The 26,231-nt window shown below is 41.3% G+C and overlaps 1 protein-coding gene across 1 annotated transcript in view; it reads right to left on the reverse strand.

The window, feature by feature from the left end:
* ISM1 (isthmin 1) overlaps positions 1 to 18,636 on the reverse strand; it is a 35,090-nt gene extending 16,454 nt beyond the window's left edge. The window contains exon 1 of the mRNA XM_014061798.2: positions 17,707 to 18,636. Within this exon, the coding sequence (XP_013917273.1) occupies positions 17,707 to 17,829 (123 nt within the window). The 5' untranslated portion in view covers positions 17,830 to 18,636. The remainder of the gene's footprint in view (positions 1 to 17,706) is intronic.
* Between the last annotated feature and the right edge of the window lie 7,595 nt (positions 18,637 to 26,231).

Here is a 26,231-nt window from a genome sequence, read left to right on the forward strand (position 1 = left end):
TGCCACTTCCTCCCTGAAAGACATGCTACTGAATGCTTGTCACATCTCCAGGCCTCATCGACATTGCCAGCTCTATTGCTGCCAGTATTGCTAGCCACCCAACAGCTGATTGGCAGGCCAGCTATTCCTTTGTGTCCTGCAGTTATTGGTCATGTAGCAATGTGGCTCTTTGTCCTCTATGAGTTTTTTGCTGCTCAAGTATACCGTCACTGTCTAGAACTGTCTTTCGCAATCTGTTGCTCTCCAGATATGTAGCATTACAACCCTTGTTGGCTACTCTGACTAGGGAGGATGAGAGTTATAATTTAATTAATGAGAAAGGCAGTTTTTTGAAGATCTAAAACAGGGGTGTCAAACTCACGTCATCACGGTGGTGTCATGTGACATAACAGGACTTTTTTCCCCTTCACTAAACTGGGCATGGCCATGGCCAGCACGTGACACATCCAGCCCACGGGCTGGGAGTTTGACAGCCCTGATCTAGAAGGTCCTTCTTCATATTGATTTCAGTTAGGCTTTTAATGATGGCCATGAAAGTTAACAATTTGCTTTAAATCTATGTGGTCTATTTCAAAGATTTCGCACAGCTGTTTCAGGTTTCCAGCAGACAGATGTTCTATAATCATTTTTTCCTGCCTATCTCTTAAAATATTCAACATCTTGTTCCAAATTTATTTCTGGAATTATCATCTGCCAAATAATATTTTGTAAAAAAAAAACATTTTGTTTATACGGTGTAGAAAAAACAAGAAGAGTTCACTATTCATTTAGAAGCTAAAAATAACATTAAGTATGCAGTAGGAAAAATACTACATTTACAAAGGGGAAAGAAAAGGAAACAGAAGGATCCCGAGACAAGCAACCTGTTTAAGCAAAAGATACTTTGCCTGACAAGGAAGTCTCATCGGTGGTATTCTTCATTTAAAGTTTGACGTAGTTGAGCCTGGAAGCAAGTTGAAGTGAAATAAAGTTTGTTTCCAAGGCCTCTACTTAAGATCTAAGCCAGAGAAAATGTTCCACTTTTCATATTTAGGACCCAAATGCCACGTTAAGAGAAAATAATAACCCATCACAGTGTTGGAGTGAAATAGTTATTTAGAAAGGTAGAGGCAGAAATGATAGATAGATAGATAGATAGATAGATAGATAGATAGATAGATAGATAGGTAGGTAGGTAGGTAGGTAGGTAGGTAGGTAGGTAGGTAGGTAGGTAGGTAGGTAGATAGATGATAGATGGATGGATGGACGGACGGACGGACAGACAGACAGACAGATGGACGGACAGATGGACGGACGGACGATAGAGAGATAGGCAGAGACCCCTCCCTTCCAAAGCTTCTATAAAAACACAAGAGGACAATTCTTTTTATTGATTTGCCTAGGCATAACTTAGGCATAACTCCAGATGACACTCGAAGGCAATTACAGGGACAGAACTAGTAGCCTTCTACTGTTTAGATGTTATGCTTGTTATTGTACAATGTCATCCTGGCTTTGTTTAAAATTAATTTTCTTTGTATTTTATTCATTTATTGGTTTGGTTGGTCTAAATCTAATGAAAGAAACAAGTAAAATATTTAATGTGGTTGCAGGATTTTCATAAAGTTGTCTCTCCTCTTGCTGGTCAAAGCTTTTCAACTCTTTTTAACTCTTAACTTTTTAAACCTCTTTTTAACTTTTCAGCTTTCTGCATCAAACTAAATGCTAGAGTTCATGCTAAAAATTCAAAATACATTAAGATGGGTAATTCTCTACATTCAATAAATTTCACAAGAATAATAACTACCCTGCTTTCTGGAATATGTAAAATATAAGAACCATCATGAATGCTTATGACCTCTTAGCTTAATTTCTGAGGTTGTATAATCTTTAATAAGATATCAATTAGTTTAAATTCCCAAAGTAGCTGGCTAGTGAAAAATATATATCTAGCTTTGAAATTTTGTTACAAGCGCACCTGGATTACTCCTATGCCATGTATAGCAGACCATTGGACCATTGAGAAGAGAAACAGTAGACCTGAAGCCTTTTTTGAAGCTAATAATGGACTCTAAGTGATAGTCCGGGTTTCCAGAACACCTGGTTTATAATTAAAAATATTTAACACAGAGGCTTCAGATGAAAGTCTGTAAGAACTGTAATACCCACAGTACACGGTTCCTTCCTGCAAGCAACAAAGCATAGAAGCCCCTGGCATGAAAATTAATGAATGCAGCCTCATTTCAACATTGTTCAAGCCCTAACCCTCCTCTCTGCCGATGCTCTATTGTTACAACATCAAAGACCAACTGCTGGCTCAGATACAGTCAATATGAAAAGAGAAGAAGGCCCCCTAAATTTACTGCTTGACTGCATTCTCTTTAAATGGATAGCACCCTGGTCCTCTTTCAAAGGAGGCATCCCAGACATAGATCATCTTTATAGGACATCACGTACAATAAAACAAAGCTGTAACTTTACAAAACCCAGGAAAACCAACAACCCAACACAACCACAAACAACGTGAACCACCTTTAAAGATTCCCCATGAGGTGAACATTCCAATTTTTTTTTAAAAATCACTGTGGCTACCAGTTTGCAAAATCTTTGGTGTACTCCATCCATGGTTCAAAGCTTATCAATGATGTTATTTAATCATTTTATTTGGGGTTTTTTTTTTAAAAAAAAAAACTGAATTACAATTTAGCTGAGTTTGCATTCTCATGTTTGATATTCTGAACTGTTTTTTTTTTAAAACACCAGACAGCTTTGGAATACTTAAATCTTAGAATCATTTACAAAGGCGTTTCCATAAATTTACTCACCCCCCCCCAAAAAAAAATATCAAAAACTCTTCGTCAACATTGTTTTACCTTTAAATAATTTTAATCATGACATATCTCTCTGACTTATCAAGTAGGAAGAGCTTTGCTGTGGGGAAAAAAATGTACCCCTATTAAACTGTTTTGTTTCCAACCTGAGCAGTGCATGTTTTAAAAACTACTTGGTCCAAATAAAGCTTAAGATCGGTTACACATAATGCCTCCAGAGTCTACTTTTTCATTCACTACAAGAAACTTAATCCATCCTTGTTACTGAGCTATTTTAATGTTTGCAGATGCTACAGCTATGTTAAAAATGGGACTGTAGCTCCAGATAGGAGGCACAATACAGAGGGATGAATGCTCTGACCGAGGCTTCCCAAGAGCATGAAGCAAACTCCTTGCCCTGACAAAAAATTTTATTTTATTAATTTACTGTGAATTCTGCTCATTCACATCCAGCAAAGTCTTTCAAGGGAGGATTTACAGTCACAGACCTTATCTGGCTTCAAAAGCTGCCAGGCCGATATTTTCAAAACTTGGCAAGGAGTCTCAGAGAGTCATGAACCAGTTAAATGAACTAATTGTCTCCTGCAAACTGCACTCCCTTTTTGCTTCTCTTTTATTTCCTCTGGGAGGGGCCATTCATCGTCCACCTGTGGTTTATCCCCAAGTCGACCCCTGTTCTTTAGCTGTTCCTTTCATCTGGCAACTCTGCGCATGCGCACATTGGGAACAGGCTCCAGCTGTTCGTCTGCCTCACTGATGTCTGCCTCTGAAGGCAACTGGTAACTGGCATATGGCTCTGGCCACCTCTCTGCCTCCAACACTGAGCCCTCATCAGGACTGGCCCATGTTCTTCCCCAACCTCCTCACTGTCCGAATCTGCTGCCAGCTCTGCTGGTCGCTGGCTGGCCACAACAAATGAAAACCACATCCCCAGAGTCAGAAAGGGCAGAGTAGTCTTCATCTACTTGATCAAAAGTAGTCTTTTTAAAAAATCACAATAAATTGTGATTAGGTCCAAGATCAATTAAAATATCAATCAATAGTGAAAACATCTTCAGGCTTTCCAGAAGGTATTTATTCAGGATGTCAAGCAAAACCTGTGGAACACTGGATGGATATGATGCAAGTGGGAAGACAAGTGTAAAATTCAAAGAGTTAAAATACATATAAAATACATCTGAAATAGTTTGGTTATAGACGGCTTGCTTTGGAAATAAACAGCTTTGAATACAAAAAATGATGCTGACGTTTCTTTTATCATCACTACTTTCTCACCATGCAATATTTAGAAGCTTATAAATATGTTTTGAAAGTTAGGAACTTTCTGCAGAGGAAAAGTTGTCTCACACAGCACTGGTATTCTGACTATGTGAGGACTGCAGTAAGAGAAAAAGTGAAGAAAAACTAAAAGATTTCCAAATATCTCTTTAGATGAACCTGAATTAAATTTTGTATTGTATTGTATTTGTATTTAATTTATTTGTATGCCGTCCCCAGGAGGGACTCAGGGCGGCGAACAACTCAGGGGGGAAAGGGGACATAAACACAGTACACATAATTAAAATACACGAAAATCACACAGCCATACCAGTCGAGAGGGGAGGGGAACTCATCAACCCCAGGCCTGCCGGCACAGCCAGGTTTTGACGGCTTTCCGGAAGGCCTGGAGAGAGGTGAGGGTCTGGATCTCCGCGGGGAGTTCATTCCAAAGGGCCGGAGCTGCTACAGAGAAGGCCCTCCCCCGGGTAGTAGCCAGATGGCATTGGCTGGTGGACGGAACCCGGAGGAGGCCGACCCTGTGAGATCTAACGGGTCTTTGGGAGGTAATTGGCAGCAGGCGGTCTCTCTCTCTTTTCCCTATGGCATGACTTTAATTAACTTTGCAAGGAGCTAGAAAACACCTGGAATCTTTTCCATACCTTGTCCCTATGTCCCCATTAATAATATGAATCTCGCCTGGGTACTTCAACCAGAGCACCTGACTCAGTTTCTGTTCCCCAGAGAAAATGCATTTTTTTTTTACAATATTTCCTCTGGATTTGTAAGTAGGCTTCTCATTGGCAGGAATTCCCATAGTGTCCTGCAATTTCTTGTTTTTTTCCTGTGACCCAAAAGTTGTGTTACAGTGCAACATTATTTCTCAGAAGACAGCTTTGCCTCTCCCAACACAAAATAGGAAGTGATTGTTATTTTATTTTTCTATTCCCCTTTATTTGAAGGACAGAACAAATGCGGGACAGGGAAAATGGAAGTATTAACATTTATTTGTGCCCTGCTAGAGTGCTGGTTAGTTCCGTTGTAGAATGGATAGAGCAAGGAAGAGACACATATGATGCAAAACGAAGCAGAGTGTTTCAGCAGCTGCTGAGTGTATCCTTAGAACAAGCCTCCCCAACTAAGGGTGCTTCAGATGTGCCAGCTTTCATGAGAGCTGCTACTGCAACACAAGAGTAGATTTTTGGGACAGTTGTTCCAAAATAATTAGTATTTCTAGGAAGATGCTGAATAGAGATAATATTGTAGCAACAAAAATCAATTTTTTAAAAATAAATAAATCAGATGTTGCAATCTTAAGAAGTCCTGATAGGAACAAATCGTAGCATGAATTTTCTGACCTAGATGGCTTAATTCTTGAAGCGATACAAGAAGCCTTTTTACTCCCTATACCAGGATTCTTTATGTGAACTTCCAGGTGGCTTATCTCTATTGTCTCAAATACTTGGCTTCAAACATTTCCTGATGTTGTACACTGATCTTAAAACACTTATCCCATAATGTTATATGTGGCACACTATTTCACTATCCTTTGTTTTTTTTTCAACCTGATGGGCACATTCTGTTTATATTTCCCCAGCACAATATTCTAATAAAATATAGTAAGAGAGTTCAAGGGCAGAAGTTAAGAAACCGAAGATGCTCAGCTGCCTTATATACCATTGGGCCCCAAGATGGAAACTGCATGTGCTTATGCACGTGCAAGCACACACACACACACACACACAGACACAGACACAGACACACACACACACACACACACTCTTCCACCATTCTCACGGGATCTTGGATTTTATAATGAACAATTTGCATTAGAACCAAAAACATTGGAAGCAGTGCAGTTATTATACAAGTGAGTCACATAGTTCATAATTACCAACCTGGTAAATAGTCTGGCCATACCATTTTGAACTAATTGAAGATTCCAAACAGTTTTGAAAGAGACCTGCATACAAGACTGTTATAGCAGTCAAAATGGGATATACCATATTTTTCAGAGTATAAGACTCACTTCCCCCCCGTAAAAGAGGGTAAAAATTTGGGTGCAGCTTATAAACCAAATGTAGCCCTGCCCACCCACCAACTCCCACCCTTTGGCCTCTGCCTCCCAGCAATTTGCCTCCTTGCAGCAAACAGCGAACATCCTGTTTCAGTTTCAGCTTCAGCACAGCCTGATTAGCACAAGCAGCTGATCGTCAGATGGATCGGTCTCCCGACAATCAGCTGTCTCAGGCTGCAGGGATTGCCATTGTCTATTACCACCTCTGTGCACCCCATTTCTGGCCTCCACATCCCATTTTTTGCCTCTGTGCACCCCGTTTTTGGCCTCGGCATGCCCCATTTTCCACCCATTTCTATCCCCGCTGCCCAGAATGCGCAGAAAATGGGGTGCACGGAGGCCAAAAATGGGGCATGCGGAGGCAACAGGCTATAGCAGTCCCTGCAGCCTGAAACAGCTGATCATTAAGAGTCTGGACAATCAGCTGCTTGTTCTAATCAGGCTGTGCTGAAACTGAAATGGGCTGTTTGCTGTTTGCTGCAAGGAGGCAAACTGCTGGGAGACAGATTTTTTTTCTTGTTTTCCTCCCCAAAAGCTGGGTGTGTTTTATGCCTTGGAGTGTCTTATATTCTGAAAAATACGGTAGTTAAGGCAAAGGTTGCTACAGGGATATCACCCTTTCCTAGGCATATGTGGATTATTTTGGCCATTATACTTCTCTGTGCAACTATTCTCAATTTCAAATTCAGGCTGATGCTGACCCTGCAAAACTGCCTATTCTAAAGGCTTACGCTCATTTCAACAAAGGGAGTGTTCCTATGATCTGATCTGTGGTTTTCAATGACATGAATTCAATTTTCTGTTGTCTCCCTTGCATAAATTCATAAATTCAGCTTTCCATGCTTTACTGCAGTCCCTAACTACATCTGTTTATGGCTTGATTAGCTCCCATGGGACTGAGATGAAAGGAAGAGCTTTCCTCTCAAAATATTGGTGCCACTGAACCCAGCAGTGCCTGTAGCAATTTCATAAGCATGATTAATGCTATCAGGAGCTTTGTAAAATTCAAAAGGATACCATAGTGTGCCAATAGTTATTGTGCCATACTTCGGAAGCACCACCTTCTGAAATTATCCATGTAGGATAACTGTAAAATGGAATTAGACAATATATCTGTGGCCAAGACGATTTTTTCTTTTTTTAATTCTTGCATAATACCTGGGTGCTTGGAATATCTCATACATATTTAATATCTAGACCCTAATGTTAACTCCTACTCTAAATACCTGAAAGAAAGTAGACCGGAGCACATATAATTGGTCATTATGTCATATCAATTTACTGGCAGAACTCAAAAACAAGATGGTGGCACATATGGCGCCCTCTGGAGAACCAGTTTAGGAGTATGGCAGGCCTTGGTCGCTGCTGGTTCCAGTGACCCAGGCTGCCAAACCACTACCAGTTCAGCCGAACCAGTAGGAACCCACCACTGCAATGTACCCTCTCTAAATGTGTGTAATACCTTATTTTAAGGAAGTTCAATGCTGTCATGAAAACTGACATAATTTCAATGTTTCAGCTCTAATTAAAGGTCAGTGCCTTTTGGTAAAGTACTGCCCACTGGGTTGGATCAGAAAAGAGCTGAGTTCTGTTTTAAAAAATTAACTGATAATTTTGGTCCAATATGTCATTGACAGAGCAAGAAAAGGGAAGAGGCTGGAGGAGTAAGAGAACATTGCTTAGATATCTCAGGTGCCTGTAGAATCAAGCACTGGAGCCTCTTGTCGTCTTGTTGCTGGATATTCTTTTTCTCTTTCCTTCAACTTTCCCACATTATGGACTTCTCAGTACCAACCATAATGCATTATAACTACTTCTACATTTGTATTTATTCTATATTTAACACCATATTTTTAATAAGGCTTTAGGCTTCCCTTGTGGTCCTAAAACATTTTATATACATATAGCAATAGCAATAGCAATAGCAGTTAGACTTATATACCACTTCATAGGGCTTTCAGCCCTCTCTAAGCGGTTTACAGAGTCAGCATATTGCCCCCAACAACAATCCGGGTCCTCATTTTACCCACCTCGGAAGGATGGAAGGCTGAGTCAACCCTGAGCCGGTGAGATTTGAACAGCCGAACTGCAGAACTGCAGTCAGCTGAAGTAGCCTGCAGTGCTGCATTTAACCACTACGCCACCTCAGCTCCATCTATATTACCACATAGGAAAAATGATATTCTTCGCAGAGGCAGGAAAATCTTGTGACCCTTTCCTTTCCCAAACACACACAAGAAACATAACATAGGTAGCATTACTGGTCTGAAAACAAAATCCAAATTCATTGTTGGGAATTATCTTCACCTGAACCAACAAAAATGTTACCAAAAAGTGTGCATGCTTTCCAGTACTCTTTCTTAGGTTAGGTGATACAAACAGCAGCTTTGGAAGAAGCAGCAATTAGGTGTGGCACTGTGGCATGAATTCTGCAACAGTATGAACATATCTCTAAGCCATATGCCATGGTAATACTGTATGATCATGTGACAAGAGTGTCATTAATATATTTATATACCGTGTTTCCCCAAAAATAAGACAAGGTCTTATTTTCTTTTGACCCCTGAAATAAGTGCTTGGCCTTATTTTCGGGGAGGTCTTATTATTTTTGAGGTGCAGGAGACAACAAGCGTGGTCACCTCATCACTTCTGCTGTTTTGTAATATTTTGGGGGAGGGCTTATTTTCAGGGGAGGGCTTATTTTAGTGCATCCATCAAAAGCCTGATTGGGCTTATTATTCGAGGAGGTCTTATTTGGGGGAAAACAAGGTAATGCATGTATAAATATGCTTATTTTTTCAACATAAGAGCAGCAAGCAAAGTAAGGGAAGGGAATTAGATATACTCAAATTCCATTTATAATCCAAAGACAGAATTCCAAATTAATGATGGAGAACAACAACAGAATTGGGAATGTTGACTTATTTGAATCTGGGCTTCATAAGTAAAAAAAAGTGAACAAGAAGTTACTTGTATGTAAAAACCTTCTCAGGTCTGGTATCCTTCAGGTGTGTTGGGATTACAATTTCAAGGATTCCCAACCATTATTCAGAAGACTGTTTTATATGAATGAGGTCTGCTTCATTTTTAGCATCTTTATATATAAATCTCTATAACATTATTCTCTTCTTCAAACTTGTTTAAATGGGTAGGTGTTAAAGCTTGCTTTTTTTATTTTCTGGTTTAATGTTTCTATTGTGAGTTTGGTTTTGGCTTTATAATTGTGACTGTTTTAAGACTACAGGTAGTCTTCAATGTACAATCGGTTATTTAGCGACTGTTCAAAGTTGCAACAGTACTGAAAAAAATAAATTATGACTGGCCTTGGCATTTACAACATTCTCATGGCCACATGATAAAAATCTGATGCTTTGCAGTCGGTGAGCATATACAATGTTTGGAATATTCATTTGTGACCTCCCCAGTGGGCTTTATACAAGCCAAGTCAATGGGGGAAGCTGGATTTGCTTCATAACTTTTACTGCACTATTCGCTTAACAACTGTGGCATAAAATCAGGTGTGACTCACTTAATAATTATATCACTTAACAATGTATGTTCTGGCCTCAATTGTATCACATTGTAAACTGCTGGGAATTACTTTGTTTCAGTGATATATTAGTGCGTGTGCGCGCGTGCATGCACGTATGCACATGCGGAATACAAACCAAATGTAGAGAGTGCCAAGAACCACATAGCCTGACTATAGTTTGGTTTATATTAATTACTTGTTAATATGGACAGGTCTGTACAAACAGATTACAGATATAATTCTTATCATTATCCCCTTTAATGATGTGAGTTAGTTTTGTGTGTGTGTGTGTGTGTTGGTCTTATATATGCTGGTCTTGTTGTATTCAGGTCTTTTCCCATGTAAGATTGAGATTGTCTTGGCAACGTTTCGGCGAGGTCTCACTTGCCATCTTCAGGATGGGTTTTGGGCTCCGACCATGCTTTAAGCCCAAAACCCATCCTGAAGATGGCAAGTGAGACCTCGCCGAAACGTTGCCAAGACAATCTCAATCTTACATGGGAAAAGACCTGAATACAACAAGACCAGCATACCTACCCCCGTGAAAATCTACATATGTATGTATATGTATATGTATATGTATATGTATATGTATATGTATATGTATATGTATATGTATATGTATATGTATATGTATATGTATATGTATATGTATATGTATATGTATATGTGCATACACACACATACACAAAAACAACCAAGCTCAGAGAGAACCAGGGACCTGTTATTATAATATGTTTACTGTCAGGAAAGCTAAAGCAGTTAGATATCTAAATAAATATTGATGTCAACAGAATTCTATTGAGATGAAAAAGTTCATTCTTGACTTGGTATTTTTCTACTGTATCTCTATACTTGTGAAATGATTTTTTTTTAAAGAAGAAAAATAGAAAGGTTCCATACTACCTAATTCCTCTATGATTAAAATATAGGCTTTAGGGTTTTTAAAAAAGAAATTCTAAAGAGAATATTTACCTGCTATTTATAGCAGAATGCATTTTTTTCAGAATTCCAAAATAAGGATGCTTGTGTATGCATACATACTGTACACTCAATTCACTAAAATTTATGCCAGTGCAAATTAAGTCTACCAAGTATTCCTTTTAAAAAAAAAATATTTTATTTATTTATTTAAGAATTTTTTTATGGCCACTCACTCACTCTCAGTGACTCTTTCTTAATTATTGCTAATGGGATGAGACACTCAAAATTGTTGGCTATTGGTGCAACTGTGAAAATTTCAGATGATACCTGAACTAGGTCAAAATTGATATTCACTACCCTAGTTTATTACTAAGGGTCAGAATCTAGTTTTAGAACCAAGATATGCAACTTGTTCAAAAATACCATTTAAATACAGTATATTTCCCATGGGTAATTCTAGCACCACGTTCCTCATAATGCATAAGAACTGGAGAAATCTAACACTTAAACCTCAGTACCGTCTGAGGAAAAGATGTATGTAACTGACTTAGGGAAGCAGAAATCTCAGACTATTATGAACCTGTTAATAAAAGCAGTTCAATAGTGATTGTGCAAAAATTAGAAGGAATATACAGCACTTGCAGGAACTTGTGTCTTCCAGATTACAACTCCCAAGTGTTTAGCAAAGATGGTTAATAATAGGAATGTTGGCATAGGTATTCTCAGATAACCAGGGTGATGAAAAAGTGATGGCAATTTAGTAAATGAATTCCTCTTCTATAATAAAACATGAAGTATCTTAGAGGCAGAAACTTCACAGTATCTTGAATACTTGAAGAATGCTAGTTTTGTGTTTCCATTTTTTTCTGTACTTTTCAATCAGTATTGAATCCTGGCAACTGCCTAGACAAGTATCTGCATTTTTCTTGGCAAGCTTTTTCAGAAGTGGCTTGCCATTTCCTCCCTCTGAGGGCTGAGGGAGAGTGACTGGTCCAAGGTTAGACAACTGGCTTTGTGATTCAGGCTAGACTGGAACTCATGGCCTTTTGTGTTTGTAGACTGGCACCTTAATCACACACCAAAATCTATCTATCTATCTATCTATCTATCTATCTATCTATCTATCTATCTATCTATCTATCTATCTATCTATCATCTATCTATCTATCTATCTATCTATCTATCTATCTATCTATCTATCATCTATCTATCTATCTATCTATCTATCTATCTATCTATCTATCTATCTATCCAAACACACACAAACACACACACACACACTGCATTCATATTTTATCAGACATAAAGCAACATATCCATTACAGGAAGATCTGAGGGAAATAATATATATTAACATAATTACTGTCTCCTGAATTAAATAAATGAGTGCTGGTTTTTTAGCATTTAGCCATTCTAGAACTCCGAATTTAAAACCTATTATTACTTGAACACAATAATGAAATAATCACCTAGAATGGGGAGCATATAGTTGAAATTTATAGTCTCAACTGTAATTGACTAATTACCAATTGTACTGCCAATGGTCACTGTACAATCTTTGAAGTTTGCTCATTCCTGCAGGAAGATATTAGAATTTTGAATCTATCCATGGAACTTCTCTTTTAATTATACATACTAAGAATTAGACAATCTTTTAATTTTATTTTAAGGTTTATTAAAGCCCAAACTGCTTCATTCAGATGCATCTACCCAAAAAAGGAGAAAAAAGTCTGCCGTTTTTCCAAGCACTTGCTCCATGTTGAGTAACCCTTCAAAAGGGCTGCAAGAGACACGCATTTCCCAATACTATGTAAATCAAATTGAGTACCATCTCAGGTGGAGAACATTTGCCAGCCAGCTAAAACCATTACTCATTTGATTTACTGTCTGCAAGATCAAAAATGTTTCTTTCTACAGACATTTTTAAAGAAACATTCCAGATGAGCATACTGTTGTGGCATGGAATAACAAGGTAAAAGGAAAGATTTAAGAAAGTGTAAAACCCATTAGGGCAATATCTGAACAACTAAACTAACAAAAGTTTCCAAAAATTCATTAATTTGTTTTGTGTTATAAAATATAGATTGAATATTTTAAACTTTCACCTGTTTAACTGCTGTTTAACAGCTTATTGTGACATCCAGTTTATTTTTTGCCCTAAATGTTTCAGCTTTTCTAAAATCCAGAGCTGTAAAATCAATTAAGTTAGGAAGCCTGTAACTCTGAATTGCTACACATGGCAGAATATATGAAATATATACACTGGATCAGATGTTCAAAGCTGTTTAAGGGCAGGAGGTCAATTTAATAGAAAACTGTTATGAGAAAGTGGAGTGATTTCATGAAGTCAGAAATCTGTGAATACATCCTTGTGTTAAACAGAATCTGCTTTAGAACTAGATAATCAGTTTTTCTAAACTTCTCTTGTTGATACTGATAAGCAATTCTTTCAAGAAGTAACTTCATTTGGACTTTTAATTAGCAGCTGTTTCTCTCCATTAAGAAAGAAATATTCTTTCAGAAATATCCCAAATGCCTTATTAAAACAATGTACAATTATCTTTAGGTCACTCTTTTATAGACATCCATAAATATATAAATGCTAAGCATGACAGGATAGAAAATTATCAAAGTGCTACACAATGGCAAGAAGTCCTTCAAATGGTAGTTGCTCAATACTCCTATCCCTGAAGTAAACACATCTTAAAATTCAATCATGGGGTAACGTAAATGTTCTAGTCTATTAAGAGGACAGAAAACTCTATTTCTGAATTAGAAGATCATGCATAATGGAGCAGTTCCAGATTTTGCAAGAAATAAATCTGATAAAGTCACTCCAAATAAAGCAGGTGTTTCTCAGATTTTCTCCATAAATGCCCTTTCTTTATATAATATATGAATCAAATGCTTGGTTTGTTAAAAATATGTCAAACTTTGTTCAATAGCCTAGTCTCCATAAAGAAAATTGTGCATATATATATATATATATATATATATATATATATATATGTGTGTGTGTGTGTGTGTGTGTGTGTGTGTGTGTGTGTGTGTGTGTGTGTGTGTGTGTGTGTGTGTGTGTGTGTGTGTGTGTGTGTAATGTAATATATTTGTGCTTAATATAATTGGGGCATACCAGGGGTTGTGACAATATATGTGTGTATGTGTGTGTGTGTGTGTGTGTGTATGTATATATATATATATGTATCTTTAGTGTCACAACCCCTGGTATGCCCCAATTATGGGAGGAAGCTAACTGCTTCCATTTATTTATCAGCACAAATATAACACACACACACACACACACACACACACAGATATATATATATATATATATATATATATATATATATATATATATATATATATATATATATATATATATATATATATATATATATATATATATATATATATATATATATATATATAAAGAATTTCCCTTAAATCAATCAAAAATAAGAATATTTTTTATTTTGTATGGGCTTTGTTTTATATTGTATTTTTCAAAGTGAGTACTGAGAGATGTTTTTGATTGGGGTGCATATAAATATGTTTAATAATTAAAAACCTTCTAGCTGCTTTCTTCAGTCTGTCCCAAAGTGCTTTTTCAAGAGGCAACTGGACTTTCTGGTTTTTCTTTAAAGACGTTTCACTTCTTATCCAGAGCTGAAGAAGCTGCTTGGATGAGAAGCGAAACATCTCCAAAGAAAAACAAAAAAGTCCAGTTGCCTCTTGAAAAAGCATCTTGAGGATTTGAATGATTGAACTGGATGATTGAGAATCACCAGAGACATATTTTCATTCTACCTAAACAATTTGTTGGGGTTTTTACAGGTTTCTTTGCCTTCTATGAAGGCTCCTGATTGGTAGATTCCCTTTCCTCTGCTCATCATCTTCTATACCAAGAGTTTTGAAAAAGTGTTCTTCAAGCTTGGTTTTTTGTGTGGTTTTTTTTTTTTTTAGAATTTTGGGTTTACTAGTTTCACACACTCACCCATCACGGTCAGTGGTTTGAAATTATGGAAGCTAAATTTGTCTCTGTATGTCAATGGCCAAAGATCTGTCTTAAATGTGCATATAACATTTTCTGGCTATATAGTTTACTCAGAAGGAGAGAAGGTTTGCTGTACTGATGCACAGAAAAGGCATCCATATATTCCATTTACATCATAAAAATTGAAACCTCAGTGGAGGTCAGCAAGCTTTCTTTCGTGGCTTGAATTATGGTGGGCAATAATAGCCTAGGGATTTGCTAAGGGTTGGTTGGGCTCCTGAAGCTCAGCTCCCCAATATTTCAGTCACTCTCATGGACCTCTCATACATTTTATCCACTAATAATATCAGCTATCCAGAGAACTTGATGCAGAATGCAACTTAAACTGGATTGGTATAAGAGTTCTTTGCATTTACAAAAGACGATTACTTGTTGAATTATTCAGTACTTAATGAAAAAGTAATGCATGTCAAGGGAAGAAGTGATTTGGTAACATGTTCATAAGAGCATTCAATGGATGTCCTAATGAATGTAGGAAGGTTGAGGAGATGTCATCTCCATAAGTGATCAGTGCCCTATGCATCCATCGGGGAACAGGTTTTAAAATATCAATGTAGTGGTCCCACCTACATATGACCAATCCCTCATCCATTTTGTACATGCATCATCATCATCATCATCATCATCATCATCATCATCATCACCACCACCACCACCACCACCACCACCACCACCACCACCACCACATACATCTACAGGGCTCTAGATCAAGCATTTAATGGTCATGACTTGTTGACACCCTCGACTTTGTCCCACCCACAGATGCCACTGCTTGTTGCCCATCCATCATCCACGGATGTTCTAGCAATGCTGCCCTTTACCGTCAGAGGCACAAAGATGTTCCAGAGTGCCTGACATTCTGACATATTTGCAACTCTTTCAAGAGGTATATCTTTTCCCCTTGATTGTGTAGCTGCCCTCTGAATTCCTGCATGCTCTGAAGTAGCTATTGGATTTTAAATCCAAAGTGCTGCACAGCTCTAAGAGACACTGAACAGCTAAGAAGGAACTCATGTTCACTGCACAATGGAGCGTTTCTAGCACTTTTCCTTTTCTTAATTTTATATTATAGCTGAACTTGGGCACTGTCTCCTGGGTTTATTTCTTGGCCATAAGTCAAAAACATAGAACTACTGCAATCTAAAATCTGGAAAAGAACTTTTTCTCCTCTCAAATATATTTATAATGTCACCAGATTAAATGTGTGGTTTTTGAATGTGCTATAACTAGAACAAAGACTGATACCAACTACCCACCTGCTCTGTGCTGACCAGAGATAACAAGGTAAAAGTATATGGAAAAATATAGAAAGTCATTTGTCCAGGGAATGTATCTTTGAGATGAAGTGATTCCTAACCCAGATCATTATCTGAAGCTAATTCCCTTCAGAGTCCTAATCTGAAGTTAATTCCTTTCAGAAGAAATATTTTTGCAGGAAAAATGTATTCTTCTTAGCTAATATTTCTTCAAATGTTTCTAAGTGCAGAAGACAGCAGAGGATATTTGGGTTGGGGAGTAAAGGCATAGAATAAAAAAAAACCTTGGGGTTTTTAGCCTTGTGGATTTATTAGCATCACTCACACATGACATGCCTTCTCTGTTATTAAATCAAATTGCAGACCCGCTTTTGCCCAGTCAGATGCCCCCAAGATTTGTTTGTTTGTTTGTTTAAGTATATATGTATGCATGCATGCATGGTTTGTTTGTTTATTGATTGATTGATTGTGTTGGCCACCAGTCTCACCTCAAGATAACTCTGGGTGGTTTACAATCATAACAAAATAAAATTAAAAAGAATGGTTGACTGGAACTACAATTGCCAGAATTCCCAACCCGAAGGGTCAAAACAGGTCTCCATGGGAATTCTGTGACCTTTGACCCCCAACAACCTGGAAGCTTTGAGGACACTAATATAAACAAGGAAGCAAGTAAGCAGACAAGAATGACATGGCATGATAGGACATCTAAATTTATAGTTTCTTATGTGCCCAAACAACCCCCAATGACAGCTTCAAACCAGGGAATATTCTTGATACATTAATAGTAGCATAGCTAACCATAATAAATCATATCTGTGCATCAAGCAAAGTTTTGCCTGGCTGGTTTCCTCCTCTGATGGTAGAAAGGATGGTGGTTATGAGGCAGCAGGACAGGGAAAGAATTTACTTCAAGAAGACTAGGAAAGTTGTGAACGGAACCCTCAGTGGGTGAAACAAATCTCAGGCAAATAGGTTTTAAAATCATGAAAATTTGAAGGAGGCAAGAACATACATAGACAGCTTAAACATGCAGCAGTAACAAGAACAGTAACTGGAAAATGATGGTTTTGTTGCCAGACCAAATGTCCCATCGCCTCTCTTTTGCCCATTCTATATGGGCCAACAGCATGTCAGAAGTGCCAATTCTCTACCCCAAGAAAGGTCCATATCCTGACTTTGGAATGAGCATGTGGGAGGTCAGATACAGGACCAAGAAACAATGAGCATTCAATGCCAGGGTGAACCAATTGAAATATACATGGCAAACTAATGTAAGAAAAGAGAAATTTAAAGATGCTTAGTTGGAGCATGGCCAAAGAAAGGTTAGGAGCCACTGTTCTAGAGGAATCTTGCCAGCTAGACTTCAACCTCAATTCTTTCTAACCTGCACGAACATTGGAGGGGGGGGGTTAGGACTTGCCTTCAATTCTTAACAATCCCAATTCAACAGAGTCATAAGAGGGAATGGGGAGGGGGTCTTAAGAGAGAGTTGGGTCTAAGTTTCCAAATTTCCCAACCCTTCACGGCCCTGGATGGCTGGGAATTCTGGAGTGCCCAAGCTGGGAAAGGCTATTCCCGAAGCGAGCCAGCCGCTCCAGGGCGTACTCGCAGGAGGAACTGCGAGTGGGTCGAAGGCGGCTTCCCTCAGAAGGCGCGCTTTACAAATGCTTTTTCGCTAGATGATTCCCGGAGTTTTCTGCCTATGGCGGGGAGGCCAGTGGAGGGGCGGGGGGGGGGGCGCTCAAGAACCTTTTGGCTTTTACGTGCAGCCCGGCCTCGTTCCGCGCTCTCACCTGCTGACGCTGGCTGTGGTTGCCCGGCGGCGCTTCGGGATCGCTGCTTCGCAGCACCGTGATGTGCAAGGTAAGCAGGAGGAGCCCCAGCAGCAGCAGCAGCTCGGCCGCTAGACGCACCATCCTCCTGCAGAGGACGGCTTTAGGGCTCCGCGGCTCCGGCGGTGGCGGCGGCGGCGGCGGCGGCGGCAACTGAGCAGCAGCAGCAGGAGGAGGAGAAGAAGGAATAGTAGCAGCAGCAGCCACCGCCGCCTGCCCGGCCGCTAAGGAGCCGAGAGCAGGAGTTCCCGCGCCAGCAGCGCCGCTCTCGGGATCGTCCGGGCCAGCAGGAGAGGAAGCGTCGTCGCAGGCAGCGCCGCCGCCGCCGCGCCACCGCCGCCACCACCACGGCGGAGCCACTTCGGGATGGGAGGAGGTTTCCGAGGCGGCGGAGAAGGACGACTGAGGAGGACGCTCGTCCGACGGCGACGGGGCGGGCTGCAGGGGTCGCTGCTGCTGCGCTCGCAGCCCGGCGCTCGCATGGGGTCTTCGCCCGCCCTGCGAAAAGCGGCCGCACGCCCGCGGGGGCTGCCGCGGACTTCTCGACCCCCTCCCACCTCCGAGCGCGCCGGACGCGCCCCAAGAGATGTGGCCGGGCAGCCCTCGGGTTGTTGGGGGGGGGGGGGAGAGAAGAGATACACGGGAGAGAGAGAGAGAACCGCTAGGCTGGCGCCTGGGGAGAAATCAGGCGCTGGTGGTGTAGATGCCCGGCCTGTCTGCAGAGGCACCGGGGAAGGGGGGGGTGGGCGGCGTCCGCCCCTGCTGGCGGCGAGCGGGAGAGCCCCACTTGGAAGAGTCGGTCCCCCTCCCGCGAAGTCTGTCCGCCTGGCGCGCGCTGTCCGCCCCAGAAGGGCAAATTTCTGCTCTTCCCTTCTTCGCCTGCGGGATGAATCCCCCCTCAGGCGAACCAGACCCGCCACTCGGGTCCCTCAGGGAGCAACCCCCCCTCCCCACAGCAGCCTTCGGAAGCCTTTGCGCCGCGGGTGCGCTTTCAGTGAACTCGGGGCGCTTTTCTCCTCAGCCCATTTAAGCCCTGAGAGCGGCTGGCTGTCAGTTTCAGGCTCGGCTGGTGTGTCAGTTGGGAGCCCCCGCGCGAAGTTTTCCCGCCTTGCCTCGGCTCCGTTCGAGGGCTAGTCCCGATCTTCCTTTTTTCCCCCCCTCCTAGACCAACTTTCACCCCCCTCGGGTCTCCCCGGTCCTCCCTTCTCTGCTTCTTCTTACGGCCGCGGCCGGTCCGAGGCTATTTCCCAGGCAGAACTGCCGCGCCTTCTCTCAGCCTCTTAGTCCCCGCGGGTCTGAGCCGCCGCCGAGAGGGAAATCCAGTCTGAAGGGACGGTCGAAGTCTTTGGCTGGGAGCCTGGTGGTGGAGGTGGTGGTGGTGGTGGTGGACGAGAACTCGAACCCTGCCAGTTGCCTGGCCCGCTGGTGCTGGGAGGACGAAGAGAGGGAGCAGCGCTGGTGCCCGCGCTGAAAGGCGGGCTTCTCCGTCCAGCCTGGCTTTCTCCTTGCGTGTGTCTCATGCTTTTATACGAGGCTCTTTCCCCTTCTCCGCTGAGCTGTTGTCCCCCCTTCTCCCTCCCCTCCTTTTAAAGTTTTCTTTCTTCTGATCTCATCACAGCAGCTCTTTTCTCCCCTCCCCTCGCGTTTTATTCCCTGTGGCTAACTTCTTGCTTGCCCCTCTCTGCCCACCTGGAGTGTTACAAGCCAGGAGATCATCAGGAACCCTGTTGCTAGTTCCCTTGCATTTTTAATATAGTCACTTGTGGCCCCTGAAGTCCCTCTTCAATGGAGTCAACTCTGGCCATTAGACACTCAACATATTTCTTTTTCCTCCTCAAGGGAAGGAAATTCTTCGCACTGCAAAGGAAGACAATTTCTTCCCCAGGTTAATTCTTTCGTTGTGTTTTCCACTTTGCTCTTAAGACAGGCTCCTAATCCCATATTGTTTCCATTTTATATATATCAGCAGAAAGTCCATTTCAGATTTGTTTAAAATATGGATCAGGAGGTACACAACGTATATAGGTTCTGTGAAAGAACCAGGGGGTCCATAATCTGCCTGTAGATTTCTAATTACCACCTGAATGGTTGTGGTGAAAACAGAAGGACTGAACTAAATAGGCCTTTCATCTGATTTAGCTCTTTATAGTTCCTGTTCATTTCATAGTACAAGATTTGGGGGAATGGGCAGATTACAAAGATGGTAAAGTTACTTTACTAAGTAAAACTGGTACTTGGATTGATTCCCTAGATCTTCTCCCATATCTTTAGCTAAAGACAGTAGATCAGGGGTTGGCAACTACAGCCCCCTTTTGACCAGTGGAAGTCAACTCCCAGAATTCCCAAGCCCACTATGCTGGTTCAGGAATTCTGGAAATTGAAATCCACCCGTTGTAAATGGACCATCGTTGGCCACTCCTAAACTAGATATTGAATATCATTTTTGGAACCTGAAGTATGCATGAACTATTTCATTTTCATTTTCATTTATTGAAATTTGTATGCCGCCCTTTTCCCTGGGGGGACTCAGGGCGGCTCACAGTTCAAAAAGGGGAGGGGGAAGGACAGACAATATTCACATGGAGACAATACAACATATTAAAAGAGAGCACAACAGTCACACAATCACACAATTCGAATGGGGTTGAAATCTTAACCCCAGGCCAGCCGGGACAGCCAGATCTTTAAAGCGGCGTGGAAGGACTGGAGGGTGGTGAGGGTCCGAATCTCCACGGGGAGTTCGTTCCAGAGGGTCGGAGCAGCCACCGAGAAGGCTCTCCTCCGGGTAGTTGCCAGTCTGCACTGGCTGGAAGATGGAATTCGGAGGAGGCCTAATCTATGCGATCGGATCGGTCTAGTGGAGGTAATTGGCTAAATTAGTAAACTAGAGCCCTCCTAATATTTGCATTTCCAAACAGCAGCCTTAGGTGCAATAGGCAGGGTTGTGCTAATTGCCTGCCTGTTGTTTTCCTTTATATAAAAACAAAGGAGGAGTCCAATATTTTTTACAGTATTGCCTGGTTTATCTTCCTGCAGAATGTCCCATGCCTTTTTTCTCTGCTGTACCACTGAGATATGGGGGCAGCCTACCTATCTGAAAACAAACACCATTTAAATCAGCAGATTTTAATTCTGAGCAAATATGAACAAGATTCCTAACCCAGCAGTAAAACACAATGTGCCATGCTGCTTAAAAAACTATAAATCATGCTGATCACAGCGTATACAAATACTTTTGAGAGCTTTGATAATTTTTAAAAATCTATTTCATGGCTAATATGTAATGTGACACCACAGATGTGCATTTGTGAACTAGCAATAGTGAACATTGTTGACAGTGAACTACAGTCAAGCAGAACTGGGTACATTTTATAACTGAATCAGATGAAATATTTCCATGCTCCCTGGAAAGTTACAAGATATTCCTTCTGTTTTTGTTTCTGGGAAATCAGTCAACCCTCAGCTTCTCCAAGAAATATTTGTGCAAGAAGTCAGACTTATATTCTGAGTGCATTTATGAGCTATCCAAATTTATGGTTGTCAAATTTAACTTAATTTTTAACATAAAATATTTTGAAGCCACTTTTAAGGACAGCAAGCAATAATTAAAATGTCAGGGACAAACTGAAAAAAATGGCATTGCAATTAAAAGTCATTTTCCATTAAGGGAGCAATGGTCCAGACGTAAGAGGTGAATTCCAATATATGCAAATACTTATACTCCGGAGAATTCCCAATTTGTCAGCAACATTTCTTCTCCTAGTAGAATCATCCCTATTGGTTATAAGTCTTAAGGAGAAGCAATCTGCTCATTCCAGAAATGATGGACAAGCATTTCACTAATGCACAATTCCTTAAAGAAAATCTATTGGCAATTCTGGCTGAGGTTCATGGGAATTGTAATCCAAAACATATGTAAGGTACTGGATGCTGTATGTGCCTTACAGATAAAAACAATTATGTAATAAATTGAGCTGTGATTATCCTTATCATAAAGCACCAACCAATTTTGTGAAGGAGCACAGTCACTAATTCAATCTCTCTTGAATTCAGCTGATCTCCTGGTGATGAAGTTTTCTTGGCTAAGGGTTTGGACGGGTCCTAAGAAGACAGAGGGTCAAGACCTTCCTTACCCTCAGAGTTTCTAGGATGACTTTGGACCAATCACTCCCTTTCTTAGCCCAACATACCTTACAGGGTTGTTGACAGTACATCTATCAAAACAACTAACAACAGCATGGAAAATTTGCTATTGCCATCAGTTTTGCTTGCTTACCTGGTCAAAGCTGTAGCTCTAGGTGGCCTTCATCATGTCCCACTCAGGTACCGATCAAACAGTATCCTTTATCCTTAAAATGCTCATATCAAGGGCACAAACATTAGATTTAATATGCTTTCTTCCTCTCCATTAAGCCAGAAAAAACGTCTCTCACATCATCCCTTTCTCCATCAGCCCCCATGGCTCCATTACTACTCAATTGCCTTTTCACTCTGTTGCATGCGTCATCTCTCCAAGGCTCTCACCTCTCCTGTTCATCTATTTCATACACTCAGTGCTCTTTCTGTCTTGTTTTTCTTTTTCTCTTTTGCTGACTGCATCACTTTTTGATCTCTTGCTTTTTGTCAGGGGTGTTGGGAGTCCCTGATGGGCAAATTCTCCTACTCTACTTGGCAAGTTCCTTTATCAGGCAGTTTGATCTACCTGGGTTAATGAGAGGCCATGAAATATCTTACCAGCATTTTGTATCCAGTTGCTGGTGTTCCTGTTGCTAAGCTGAAATGGCCATGGAAGGAATTCACCAGGGATTGGAGAAGAAGGGGTGTGCTCTGAAGCTAAAAGGAGCTGGGTAGACCCCAATCCCTGTTCTGCCATCTCCATAGCAAAATAGGACATACGTGTTTAGAGCAAGACTTGTGTTGAGAAAAGATGGGAAACACCATTTTAATCACTCTATTAAATATGCATAGGTGGCCTCAGCTATGATTTATGGATGAGAAAAACATGTGCAATAGTGGTACGTCCTTAAAATAAAATGAGGTCCCACTGAAGCCCAGTGTGTGTGGTGGGATGTGCAGATGATCCCCAAGAAGAAAATTTTGGTGAATCCCTTTTCTGGAACATTCAAGTCTGATCTATGATCTCTGGATGGAAGTACATGTGAAGTTTTGGAGAAATTTTGGGTATGTTACGATTTATTTAAAGGCTACAAATTGATGGCTAGGATGATGGAAATATCATAATATATACCAGATTAAGGGACAGTGTGGTGAAAAGAATTTCTTGCACATAAGATCTGCAGCTGGTTTCTGGGTAATGTAAATTCACTAGATCCTATGAATCAAAAAACATATTTAATCCATCTAAATCAAGCTTTTATTTGGCATGCATTTCCGGATACACTATTAACTTTTATGTGTCAAGATGTTGTGCAATTATAGTAAAGGGCTGTAAAACACTAATATTGGCAGTTAGAAACAACATTCTTTTATTATAGGAAAAATGCCTGAGCTGACATTGCTTTACAAAAAAAAACCCTTCTCTTGTCTAGATTCAGTGCCAGTGGCATTGCAAGGGTGATTGAGTAGAAATGGAAAAGGACAGGAGACAGAATAAACTGTACAGTCTTGCTCTGTTGTCTACGGGGAAGCCCACACAGGGTGACTTTTGACTTGGAATCAAAAGCAGCACACAAGATGAGTTCATTGACACAAAGCAGTGGATCAGAGAGCATTGTTTCAGAGAGCTGTGCCCCTTTCTTTGCAAAAACAAACAGGCAAAGCAAAGAGAACTGGTTAAAGTCTCAGCTTCAACTTAGCTGATTCTTTGTGGCTGCAACCTGTCCGCACTCCAGTTTAAAATGGAGGAATAGATTAAAATGGATTTGTTGTGAATACTCAGTTTAAGGAGTGGGATGTGGAAAGCCTTACTACTGAGTCCAACTTTCATTTCACCAGATGTTCCCAGTGGCCCTCTGTGACAGAGGTTGAGTGATCCTTTCCCAGCCCACAGCCAACCCAATGGATTTTTAAATCTCAGAAATCTGCAGTGGGTGCAGCTGCAGCATCATTAGAAGGGAGTGGCCAGGATTTTAGTCTTCTAAGTAAACATGCCTTTGACTGAGTTGTACACGCAGTATCCTGAACAAGGGAGCTTTCGTGGTAGAAAGTCCTAAATGGTGTAGTTGTTTCATCCAGATTCTACTACTTTATGATGTGTGAATAGACATGTTTACATGGTGTCCTTTCCCCTCTGCCTGCTAGTTTACTATATGCATGGAATTTCTTACATGGCGGCATTGAAAGTTTGGCACCTTTCCTGTCTGCAGTCTGAAGTAGTACAGTCGAGAATTCTTTACTGTGTATAATATGGAAAATACCTGTAGGAGGATCTTTCCCCGTGTGATTAATATCCATGGGTAATGGATTCCGAAATGAACCCTGTTAGACTCGGGTTATATTTATTGCCTCTTCTTCATGAAAGAAGAGATAAATAAAAACCAGACCGAGTCAGTGCACAACCGTCTGCCAGGCCTGTTTTTTTGGGAGGCAAAACAGCTTTTCTTCATTAGCCCTTTAAAGGTGTTGAAGCTGCAACACCCAGAGTTCCCACTTGGGCTGGAAAAGGGCTATATAGGGATGAGAAAGGAGGTTCTCTGTTGCCTAAGACAGGCTGAGACTTAACATAACGTTCATTCATTAGATTTGGGGGGGGGGGGGAGTTGCTGCTACTTCCACACTATCAGTAGTGAAAGCTTTGAACAATTTCATCCCATGGAAGGATGAAAGCCTCTCTTTTTTATGCAGACAAAATCAATCACAATAAGCCTCCTTCCCTCAGATGGTCTATATCAGGGGTGTTAACCTCATGGCATCATGAGGTTCTCCATCTCTGGAAGAGTGAAAAAGGGGGCTTGGCAGCCAAGGTTTAAAATGGTTTTATATGCTGCAAAAGGTTGGATTACATGGTCCTTGGGATCCCTTTCACCTCTGCAATTCTGTGGAGATTCAAAATATCCCCCCTTCATTTGAGGGGCGGGGTGTAAGGGCAGGAAATGGGTTAGGGTCAGGGCACTTTTTCCACAGCTCTCTCATTCACATTTCTCTTTCCACTTCTAAATCCTTTTGCTTCTTTTTATGCCAACTTATCCTGTGGTATCTATAACACTGCTAAAACTCTCATTTCTTTAACTGGGCAAAATAATGCATCATACGAAGCGATGGGATTCACTTACCTTCCCTACTGGTTCGCAAATGTGAGTGTGAGTGCATGTGCAGTGTTTGCGCATTACGTTGGGGTGGGGATCCTCCTGCAGCTGCCGCTACTGAGTCTCCCGAACCGCAGAGAACTGGCTGAATACCACCTTTGATCATATGGCAACAATTTTTGAGCCAAGATATCTCAGATGGGCTAAAATTAAAAATGCACCCAAAATCTGGGATCCTGGCTACTGGGATCTGGGATTTGGCCATGTAAAATGTTCATTGTGACAATTTGTGACAGCTTCCCAGCCACTTGTAATTCCTTGTGCCTGCCTTACTTATCAGTAGCCACATACCTGCCTGATGGGAAGGCAAAATGAAAGGAAGGGAGGGAGGAACTAGAAGGAAGGAACTTCCATGCGCCCTTCCTCATCCATACTGCCATGTGTGCACCCTCACAACCCTTACTGGCCCCTTTGTGCCTTCCTTGACCCACATGGCATTCCATATACACATCCACACACCCTCCCTGATCCCCCCCATGCCTTCTGCAACCCACAGAATACCTCATGGGCACTCACGCACATCTTTCTCAACCCACACCGTGCCCCCACACACCATCCCCCACTTGCACAGCACTTCTCACACACTCCAAAGCAGCCCCAGACATCCTTCCCGACCTGTGCCATCTTTCACTCCCCTCTCTGACCCATACAGCATCTTTTCCACACAGCCCATGCAACCCTCCCATGCACCTGACCTGACTCTGTGGCACCTCTCATATACCTTGATGACTCCCACACACCTTTCTGGATCTACACTGTCTACTCATGTGCCTCCAGATCTATGCAGCACCTCTCCCATTCATCCTTCCTGACCCATGACTACCCATGTGACCTCCCTGATCCATTTCTTGAGTACACCTGCACACCTTTCCTGAGGGAGGGAAGAAGGAAGAGGGATACTACTTTTTGCCACTTGTGGTAATTCAGTTTCTCTATTTACCTCAGAAATGATGATCAATGGGACACTGGCTGTCTAGTTTCATATAAAAAGAAGCCTGGAGTAGTAAGCCTGGGAGAGGCTTCCTACCTGCTCCTTCTTTGCTCAGAGCTGTTGAAGCTCTGTAAGAGGAAAAGAGATGTCCACACAAATGCTAGATGATGATGCTCCCCGTTTTTGTGAGAAAAAGAGGTTGACCATGGAAACCATTGTGATGCAGGGCTACCATAGTGAAATGAAACAGAGCAAGGGATTGGCTGTTGTGATCCAGAGTTTATGTAGAC

The sequence above is a fragment of the Thamnophis sirtalis genome, unplaced genomic scaffold, assembly GCF_051295495.1.
Source record: "Thamnophis sirtalis isolate CommonGarterSnake01/CBP01778 unplaced genomic scaffold, rThaSir2_p1.2 scaffold_5, whole genome shotgun sequence".
Lineage (NCBI taxonomy): Eukaryota > Metazoa > Chordata > Lepidosauria > Squamata > Natricidae > Thamnophis > Thamnophis sirtalis.